This window comes from Apaloderma vittatum, unplaced genomic scaffold (assembly GCF_000703405.1).
Source record: "Apaloderma vittatum isolate BGI_N311 unplaced genomic scaffold, ASM70340v1 scaffold21598, whole genome shotgun sequence".
In the NCBI taxonomy this organism is placed as follows: domain Eukaryota; kingdom Metazoa; phylum Chordata; class Aves; order Trogoniformes; family Trogonidae; genus Apaloderma; species Apaloderma vittatum.
In genome coordinates, this window is record NW_009729333.1 from 10,383 (window position 1) to 21,547 (window position 11,165).

At 39.4% G+C, this 11,165-nt stretch overlaps 1 protein-coding gene across 1 annotated transcript; it reads right to left on the reverse strand.

Annotated features, from left to right (window-relative positions):
• Positions 1 to 227: 227 nt before the first annotated feature.
• On the reverse strand, positions 228 to 9,393 carry LOC104277688 (chromosome unknown open reading frame, human C12orf5; the record flags this gene model as incomplete). Its single annotated transcript, XM_009874405.1, has 5 exons — positions 228 to 763; positions 1,182 to 1,292; positions 3,682 to 3,759; positions 7,019 to 7,140; positions 9,356 to 9,393. Coding segments are annotated over 5 exons (808 nt in total), but the record flags the coding sequence as incomplete, so codon positions are not given.
• Positions 9,394 to 11,165: the final 1,772 nt, after the last annotated feature.

Sequence of the window (11,165 nt, forward strand, 5' to 3'; positions counted from 1 at the left end):
TCAAAATAATTATGGGCTAATGAAAAGAAGTTTTTAAAAATATGCATTGTAAAAGCAGATATGCAAGTGACTGGAAGTATTATGTTTCTGTTCATAAAGAACATTTGTGTTACTTCTCTAGCGCCAACCCATACTGGGCACTAGGACCATGCAGATTGTGTTACTTTAGGATGGTAAGCAGTTGTACGTCTTCAGTTTTGCAGTTTAGTGTCAAGAACTCCAGCCAATCTCAGTAATTACTACAGACACCTTTTCCAAGCTTAGTATAAGGGTGGTCTAAAACCAATCCCCTCTACGAAGGCTCTTAAAACACTTTTGCAGCTACACATTCAGCTCCCACATCCACTAAGTGAGAGTCTTGATTAAGACAAACACACGTGATTTCAGGTTTTAACAAATTTCCATTTTCAAGTTTTATAATGAAGTGACTAACTCCTGTATTGGGACTGACAGAAGACAACTGAGACTTTGTTAAATTTGCTGGTAGAGTACAGTTGAGGTCTGAAACAAAATAACCAATCCAGTTCCTCATGTAGGCTCCGTGACTCACCACTAATATATTGGCATCTAATATTTTAGAAGCTCCACCGTTATCAGAGCCAAGTTCTGCTTCACTGCAGTGGCGTGTCCAAGGGAAAACTAACTGTTCTTCAGATGTTCCTGAGCTCCTGCTTGCCGCGCCATGCATGTCTTGCTCTTTTGTTTCCAATTCAATAGCCAGCTGACACAGAAATTGAAAAAAATCCCTCGCACGTTCTCTTACCTGAAGAGAAAGGTCAGAAGAGTACATTGCAGAGAATGCAAGAGATTTCGGCTTTCAGAAGTCTGAGATGTAACTACTATTTCAAATTAAAAGACAAACATTTATCACAGCCAAGTCTCAGAAATCAACGGTGAGTTACCAAATGCTGTAAAAACCCCTCTGCCCTCCAAAGCCAAGGTTGAGAGGGATTGCCATCATCCTTCTGCAAACAAGGGCTTCATGAGGAGTCAATCTCAAAATCAATATTAGTTCTAAAGAGATTCCCTACTTGGCAGCCACTGTAATCAGGTCAAGTAGTGGTTTTAGATTAGAAAAACAACTACCTTTGGTTGGGCTAAGCTCTCGAGAATACACAATAGCTACTTCCACACTGATAAAATGGCCTAGAAAGTAGGGCACAAGTAAACAAATACCATACTTCATCCAGTGTTTCTCCTCCAGAAGGCGTGAATGAAGGACATTGCTCGCCAGCAGCCTTTGCCATAGCCTTGAGTTCAGTCAAAGGCCGTCCTTCTGCAACACCGTATTTCTGCAAGAGGCAAGTTACAAAGAGCGGGATCAGCGAGGTATATCGAGACTCCAGTGCAGCTTCCAATGCGAACATCTCTTCACAGTTTTGTTCTCTTGGATTCTCAAGTGTAACGCACAAGCTTAACTACATTTTACATTTTATCCCAATATTACGGAATAAGAGATCTGCTATTTAAATTAAAAGTACACATATAAAGTGTATGTTTGTGTGTGTATACTGGGTAGAGAAATACATTAAGAGCAGCATCTCATTTAAAGTATTAACATTTAAAACACTACCTTCAACCTGATCTTTGCCTTGACATGTTTTCCTACATTCCTGACACTCAATATACAAATTCAACTGTCTTTGAGGTTACATTGCACACACCTCTGTATGTAGCTGTTCACATGAGAATAAACTCCCATTTACTTCTCATTTGCAGTAAGACTACAGAAAATTATTTTTCATAAGTAGGAAACAAATATTTTCTCTACAAATCTCTGAAATCTCCACAATTGAGAAGTTCATTTTAAAATCAGAATTTTTGAAAAAGACAGAAAAAAATTAAACCTAGTAGTCTACCTATTAAAAATAATCAGTCTCCCACCACTTTTTCAAGGTGTACATTACTGTTGTGGACCAAGTTTTCAGAAAATAAGCAAAAAAAAAAAATCTTCGAAACATATGCTAATGGGCTCAAAGAACATACAACTATCTCCAGTGACATGCTTATTCCCGAGACCTCCAAATGCAAGGCCTATATTAGAAACAGTAGTAAGAATCCATATATATCAGTTATCCTGGATCACCAGAAGTCCCATTACAAAACAGAATTTTTATTTATTTATTATAAGATAGATACACTTGGATGCGCATTAGCATTTTCAGCCTTGAAGATCTTTCAAAGGTACATCTCTAACAATAGTAAAACCAATTAATACTTCTCCCTCTGAAGATTAATATTCCACTATCTCTCAGAGACGAAAAATGTATTCAGATGGAAAGCTTTGGCCTTTCCTCAGAACATCTGAAGACAGTTAAAACACTGCAGATAGGATGAGTATTTTGAATAACTAAGAGCCGAAGCTATACTATCAAACACTCAGTTACACGCGTTACAAAATTCCAGATGTTGACCAGGATGCAGACACACTCATTACTGAGGCTTTGACTTCTATGTTACTATCCACTTGCCGTGGATATGCAATTAGCAGCCATAATAACTAATTTATTGCAGTCTTCAGAATCCAAATGAAACACATTTATTTCATCCTCTCAATCCCTTTCTCTGAAGCAAAATATTGGCAATTTAAGAACACAAAGAAAGACAAGAAGAAATAAGTGCTCTGAAACAGCTGAAAATTAAATCCTAATCTTAAAAGATTTTTCCAGACTTCTGCCATGAAAGCAGAGCATGAAAGAAGTTTCTTAATAGGGTCAACAATGTATGTTCTTTTAAAGAACTTGGCTTCTTTTCATGCAATTTAAACTTAAATCCAGTTATCCAGAGTTGTGACTTAGAACCTGTGACCCACAGACAGAACACTGGCATTTCTGTACATCCATACAAATGCCATGAAAGGTGTGGGGCGGGGAAGGGATAAGTAACAGAGACTTCAGATAACTTTCTAAAACTTTGTGTCACAACACATATTTTCAAAACCATCAGGTGGTAAAGCAACTAAAGAAAACTCAGGGGATATTTAACTTGCTCGTTTCAGGGGAAGAAGTAGAATTTCTGACAGAAGAAGTTCCAGATAGGAAATGTCATGTCACTTTTGGTTTTGTAGCGCTTCCTTATTTAAAATTCATCTGATGCTCTCAGTGTAGCATCTGCAGAGTGACTCACATCTGCAAAAACAGTCAGCATCTGAATTTATTCTAATGGAGACATACTTAAAAACAGGCAGGAGGTACAATTATACCTGTTATCAGACAGACAGGCTAATCAGGAAAGTAAACTATTCCATGGGCAGCAGAAAGCTTTTCAACAGTCTATGTGCAAAGGAAAATGTATAAATCGCTAAAAGGCCAACTCTGAGTTGTGCCATCAGGCTTGAGCAAGTAGACAGAGGGAGTATTTTTAAAACTTTACATATGAGGGTACCAAATAGAGCTAAGCTTTTTATTACATTTAAGATAAGTAAGGTAGGATTCACACATAGAGCGAATTAAACCATTACATCATCACCATTACAGCAATAATCACTAAATTTGGCTTTGCTTCACAGTTCTGCAAACAATTTATAGTACCTGATGTGATGAGTTCAGTTTTCAGTGAACATATCAAATAGTGCTCTCCACTGTTAAATCTACCATTTAATAAGCCAAGATATCCATCAGCAGTAAGTTATACTTTCAGATTGTTCTGTGATCAATATTAAAATACTCTTTTGGCACTTACTCTCTCTCGAAGTCTTGCATCATACTTGATTTCCAATTCTTTGCAAAACTTATTTTTTCCTAGAATTGTAGCAGCAGTCTAAAAAATGAACATATAGTCATTATCAATGAGCGGTTTTCTCATAGCATAGTTTAATCATCTTACATCACCACAGCTAATGTTTATCACTTTAGTAGCACCAAGAACTCAAACAAACAATATAAAAAATTTCTGTGCTAGCAGTCTGTCAGAATTGGCTATATGTCAGGCCATGAAAGGCAGAAAAGCTGCAATCTCCTGAAAGCTCTTTCACAGTTCGAAGTCTAGAACAGTTGAAGACACTTAGCACCCATGAAAGGTGGGCAGCAAGAAACACAGCGTAGCAGGATTTACCAGGATAAAAACCATACCTTCTCTTTAGTATACTGCTACTCACAAAGCAATCATGCTGACACGTTCTTTGCACGTAGTACATGGGTCAGACACACAAGCAGTACATCCCTAAAAACTGATCAGTTAATCTGACTGCGAAAAACATAGCATCTAACAAATGAAATTACTTTCTAGCAAGTAGCTACTTAAAATAGCTCAGAAATCAAATACTCTTGAAGCAGTTAAGAGGCATGAGAGTGTTTGCTTAAGTGTCAGCCTCCAAGTTACGAGCAAGAAATGCACTGGATGATATATGTGCATGGGGGAAAAAACAATCTATTTTATTGTATTCACCTACCTTTTGACAGTATGGCCATGAGACACAGAAAACTTAAAGGGCTTAGTTAGCTTTTAACAACAGTCCGGATGTCTTTAGTTTTGTACTATTTATCCTTTTTTGTTCCAAGGAAGTGTACGATTTGGTGGGTCCAGAGAGGGGAAGATAACTAAACAAGAGGAAATTCTGATACTACTTCAGAAAAAGCATTGCTTAATACAGGCTCTAGTGTGTTGGATATTATACAGCTGTCTGGCTGCCACAGTTACTAAAGGGAACTAAAGGACAGTTAACCTGCTCCTGTTCTCATAGACATCAAATTGTGAAGGCTATACTGGATTTACATAGAGCTGTGACAAGTAACATTCGCTGGAAGTCCTGTGCACATGTCCATATCCTACTGAACTGATGTTCAAAGAGCACATTTAGAAAAGGCTCCTCAGATTCTGGCAAATAATAAGCAGCCTTGTTGTACTAACAAGATTTTATGACCTATTTGATGTATTGCTTAGGAAAGGCTTTATGTTGCAACTTTTAACTTCTGTCACAGAATAATGTCAAAATTCAGATAGGGTTGAATCAATTTCCTTGTATATATGAATAACATTGCTAATTAATATGCTCTGAAAGGGAGATTAACTTCCTCACACCTCTCCCACACCATCCATTACTAGAATTTTCATATTACAAGTCTGCTTGCTCTCTTTCTACACTGCTAATTCCTGGCGCTTGTCTTTGACACTCCCTCCTAGGCTTATTCGCTCTACCAGGCTTCCATAAAAGCCTCTCTCTGCAGTTCCTCTGCACAGGTTGCCCAGGGAAATGGTTGAGTCACCATCCCTGGAGGTATTCAAAACACCTGTAGGTGTGGTGCTTAGGGACATGGTCTAGTGGTGGACCTAGCATTGCCAGGTAAACATTTGGACTCAATCTTAAAGGTCTTTTCCAACCTAAACCATTCTATGATTCTATTATTTCCTATACCTACTCACTTTACATTTCCTGCAGCTCTCAGAATTCCTGCCCAGCTAATACAATTCTCTTTACACACAGCCCTGTTTTCTCCTATCTTGCTCAGGCTTGAACATCTGGCTGTCAGCCATGGGCAGTACCAGAGGATCGCCTATTGCTCCTGGTTCCAGTAACCAGTATGCACCTTCACTACAGCTGATGTAGGAGATATTGTAAGGAAAACTAAACTTCCCCACTAACGGTTTCTTTAAAAACCTTTCCTCTCCAACCCTCTGTAAGGTAACTTGTATATTCCTCTCATACTTGAGCTACCAAGTGGCAGCGGAGTAAAAGGACACTTCTTCATAAATTTGCAGCTGCCAAAAAAGGGAGTTGCAAGCAAGTGGAAACAACAGCTTTACGCATCTTTGGAAAAGTTTCCACAAAGTCTGGATAGCTTGTCAAATGGTAAACCACATTTCCTTTATGCAAAGGACAAAATCAGGTCCGTCTTCTACATTATGAGAGTGCAAATGTTTCTCATGGAAAAGGTTGTCTCTAATACCAATCTCACTCTCAAGCAGCAGAGCACTCAAAAACAATTCCCTTAAGGCAGACACATAGCACAGACAGTCCTATGAGAGTTATAAAAGACTACTAATGTTTTTAAATATAATCACTGCCATTCACATGCTTTAAGGAAGTGAATTATCAAGCAGTCATTATGCATTTTAAAAACTTCTTTAATTACGGCACTCTTCTATCCCTGTCTCTCTAGTTTTCTGCTGTTTTCTAGTCTTTAAGTTGTGCTGCTACGACAGTTTATGGGACTGTGCTACAAAAGTGATGAGCAATGTTCATTACGTATGCTTTAAGAAAAAAAGGCTATTTATACCAGATTTTATTGATCCAGTTTACAGCAAAGCTTCACAGACTTTTGTGGCAGGACAACAGAGAAAAAAGCAAGCAACCAGACAGGGCTATCAAGAATCGCTTAGTAGTTTCAATCCCATGAAGCCTACATGTCTCCTCAAATCACAGCATCAGTAACAGAAGAGAGAACTAGGGATAGGACTCCCACAGGAGATATCACCTTCTTAAAACAACTGCTCCATACCACTACCTTTAAAGTTCTCTATTATTCTCTTTCTTTAGAATTTCGTAATCTTGCAAATTAACATTTTTCCTCTTTAACCAACCTATTAAAATAGTGCACCAAGGTGGGAGGTGTGGTATTATGTTCCTCCCAAAATCCAACCTCCCTGTATATATACTGCCTATGTCAGTTGGCACTCCTCAGAAAAACACAGCATACAGCTGCAAAGTGTAAGACAGTACAGCAATATCACAGCCAACTTGGTTTCTTTCTTTGAAGAAACACTGACTTCTATCTGTGTTACCTCTAAGTCCCAATTACTCCTTTAGCAAGAACCTGTACACATATAAAATAACAACAAATCCATAAGAACAACACTGTATGACATCCTGCAAAGAAAGTTGGCTTTCATCACTTCCTGAGCTGTTCTAACTGAAATTTCCTCCCTCAAGGCTTTCTTGAATTCTACAGAACTCAAACTGCAGTTCTAAGTCCATCAAAATAGCTTTTGGCTCTCTGTCATTGTATTATTAATAAATGTATTAATAAATGCCAAATTCTGAAGCTAACATTTACATTCAGCTGCCTCAAGAAGCACTTGCCTGCTTTGCTCGAAGGAGGTCACTTGAAAAGACATGAGTAAACTTCACATTACTGAGAAATAAACCAGCAGCATCTGCTTGTCTGAAACCAGTTGCAGAGAGCGGCTCATCCACTCCTTGACCTACAAAACAAAAACCCATCAGCATTAAGACACATGGATTTTAGATCAGGAATACAGAAGGATCATGATTGATATTTATATTAATGAATACATATGACGAATTTAGACATAAAACAAGAGGCCTACATTTTCTAAATGTGAGCAGTCTTTTCAAATCACTTGCCCTTTTCAGAACGGTCACTGGTAGACTTCCTCCAAGAGGAATCTCACAACTGAAACTGAAATTCTATAAACAGACTTTTTGATTGTAAATAAGAAAAAGGACAATACAAATGAGATGTTGTTTGTACTAAAATACAGATACAGGAAATACATGCACATCAAGAGAGTCAAGTCCTGACAAATATGAAATGCCTGCTTCTCCTCACTCCCTAATGTTGACAATGCCTTGAAGAAATGAGGCAACAAGAGGGGATTCTGTGTAATGTGGAAAGCAGCACATACTGCTTGCCAAAGACAGAGTTTCACAAGAATTTTACAGTTGATGTGAACCCAATCTGTTATGGTCTCTTCCTCTCCCCTGCACTACCTTGCACATCGACACCGAGGCACATGCAGCTGCAGAGCAAGCACGTTGATGTAACAAACTCAGCTGAAAAGCAGCAACCCTTCCAAAAACTGTTTTCGGCCAGAGCAGCCTGTGAATCTACCTGGTCACAAAGCTCTAGGACAGTGTTGAAAGTCAGCACTTTGGTAATCCAACTTGAATGAAATAGGTCACATCACAGCTTGAAAGTCTGGGGAGAACCAAGAACTGTGGCAGAGGGACAAATCTCTAAGAAATTGCTATCTCCATGCTATTTTACTTTTGTAGGAAGTCAAAGCAGAGGGCATGCAATTCTCATCAGATCCGGAACAATAACAAAAGCAATTTTCACAAAGCAAATGCACAATCATTTAGATGCTGCCAGTAGCAAGATAGGACACCAGAAGTCCTGAACTTGAGTTCTGAGCATGTCGTCAGTAATTCAGACATGTGAGACTTCAGAACCCACCATGCTGCTGTAGGTCTCACACCTCTCAAAACACAAGACAGTGATCACTTTGTACGCTGGAGCAGGGAGAGGAATCTATTCAACAGAGATGGATAGGAATTTAAAACACATCACTGGTGCTTTTAAGAACATAAAGCAGGAGAATACTTTTTAATTCACTTTATTATGAGCATTAAGCCATGCTGCAAGAACTGTAAATTGCAATGTCAAAACAGGTAGGAAAATCTGGATGCACAATTCTTTCTCACAGCACACAGTATTGTATGAAGTTGATTTATTCAGAGTACAACCCCACTAGGTTCTTTGCAGCGGTGAGCCTCTGTTTTCCTACAACCAACATCCACGCAGCTCAGCATTTTCAGGTCTGGGTGTACAAGTTAGCACTCACTAAGAAGTCTGGTTTTAAATGTTGTGTCTAAAGACTGCCTTCTTATAAAGGGCTGTTTTTAAACAATTTTTACTTTTCTTTCTTCCTAGGGTTTTTTTGCAAGTGACAAATTACGTTTTTAAGGTAATAGCCGCCTTTACAACGTGACCTTTATCCACACTTCTGCAGCTCCTTACCAACTACACTGTACAAATCTGGCTGGTTTTTCACCAGATCTGCAGCTCTCACTTCTCATCTGAGAGCTCCAGAAGCCCTTTTCCCAGGCTTCATACTACTGAGATTTAACACAGTGCTACAGGACACCCTTAGTAACAGCTGCTGCTATCACTTTATTTGACTACACATAACTTTTTTGTCCCCCTGTATAGAAAAAGGAACTATCCTAATCACAGAATCATCACAGAATGGCCTAGGCTGGAAGGGACCTTAGGGATCATCTAGTCCAACCTCCCTGTCATGGGCAGGGACGCCACCTCTCGAATAGACCAGGCAACACATGGGGACCGAGCGGGAATCAAACCCGCAACCTCGGTGTTGTCATTGTTGTCAGCACCGCTGCTCAAACCACTGAGCTAACCGGCCCTCTAATACTCCGGCTGATGCTAGAAATGCACCTCTACTTGTTGATATTCTGTGGAGACCGACTTATAATCTTCATAGTTCTGTAAAGCTATTAAGCTAATGTCCTGACCTACAGATAAAGTCTCTCAAGGTTTACAGTCTTACTCCATAACAAGACTTAACATTTCAGCAGTTGGTTCCAGAATTTCGTATTTTGCAGGGAAGAATAATGTTCCATCTCTAGTAAGCTAGCAGAATAACTGCTACTAACCTTGTAGTATCTTGTCTTTGTTGTATCTTGTTTCTCCGCTGAAAGAGATTATAGATTAAAAAAAATAACTCACAGTAATTTTAATAATTTTACCGAATGTTCGAAGGCATTATTATATTAAATATCAACAGGAGACAATAGAGTCTGACTATGAACAATGAGATACAGTATAGCACAGCTTCTTTTTGAAAAGACGTATCTGAAGATCTTAAAACAATAAAATAATTTCAAGTAGTCAACCACAATCATGCCGTCAATATTTACTAAGAGAAACCTACCTGGAATAAAAGGAAATTTAGCATACATGAAGCATAATTTATCTACTACAAATACACCTTCATGCTGGAGATGGGGAAGTTGCAAGAGGACTCTGGAGCTCTCTTACAAAAAGCATGCATTAACCAACTGGACCTCTGTGCTTTAAAGGGAAGTCAGTTCAAATCATCAAAAATAGCAGCAGAGTAGGCTGCACACCTTGAAAAAATAGAGCTTAAGAAGCCAGAGCTGTAGAAAAACTAGTAGAATTAACACCATCTTCTTCAGGAATTAAAATATTCTATCCTGCAAATCATAATCATTCTATCCTGCAAATCATAACGGTATTTCAAGAGGAGAGTGACCAAAACCATGTGAAGATTTATTCCACAGGGAAAACCTAACAACTAAACTTGACACGAATAAAGATAAACATGCTGACTTCCTTGAGATTCCTCACCTGACTGAAATGTCATCTGCTTAGGTGTTTTGCAGTTCTAAGGCCAAGTCTGCTGCTTGGTTTCTATACGGAGAGTTATCAACGCTGCTGAGTCCTCAAGATGAGCCTCAAACAGGTAACTAGGCACAGAAGGCCAGTACTTTATGAGAAAACTATGGTTTAGTATGCTTTAGACTCTATCTGCACAGGGGGCTGCAATTTAATTCCTCAGGCTCACCCCACGTCCTCACAGCTACCCCCAGCCTCCTGAGGAAAATGCAGCAGGCGGGATGGAGTTCAACCTGATGGTCACTAGTTGGAGTGGAGGTGGAAGAAGAGCAGAATGTGTTTTCCAAGTAGCACTAGACACAGCATACGCAAGCACAGCCTGATGGATGAACTCCCATCCACTTGTTGGTGAATGAACTGGGATCTTTCCAAAGTGTCTGCAAGAGTTGCAACTGAAGACTTGAAGTTGAACAAATTGTTTCAAGCTTACATGTTTTCTAGCTGACATAAAAGTCAGGCTGCAATTACAGCATCAAGCCATCATATCCAGGTCTTTAACAGAAGTCAAGATTAATTCTTAACAGAAGGAAAATCAGAGGAATTAAAAAAAAAAAGTCATTGCTCCAGTTAAAATCAAAATGTCCTATGTTAAAGGGAAAAAAAGTTTACCTTTCATAAATTTTAAGCAGTCAATTGCAGGAAGCTGGATGTACTTAGTCTAGCTAACAAATATCCCTCAGTATGCCCTGTACCAGGAAAAAAACCCTCCACAATTGCAACAAAGTCACAAACGCCGATTCTTTAACAGTTCACAGCAGAAACATTAAGACTGCCACTCCTAAGCGAGCTCTTTGCCTCACCAGAGAGCTTTTGGCAAGTCTTACGAGCGCCTACCTAAGAGTTCACAAACAGCATTCACCAACGTGACGTATAACCGAGTTCTTCCGACACCGAACTCCTAGGCCGACACGGCCTGGCTTCTCTGGTTACAACCCACCAGGCCAGGCTCATCAACCAGGCCAGACCTAGTAACTCCAGTGGCAGCCAGCAGGCAGGCCCCCTCCCCAGAGATCAAGCTCCCCCCTGCCCTGCCCTGCCCAGGCCGCA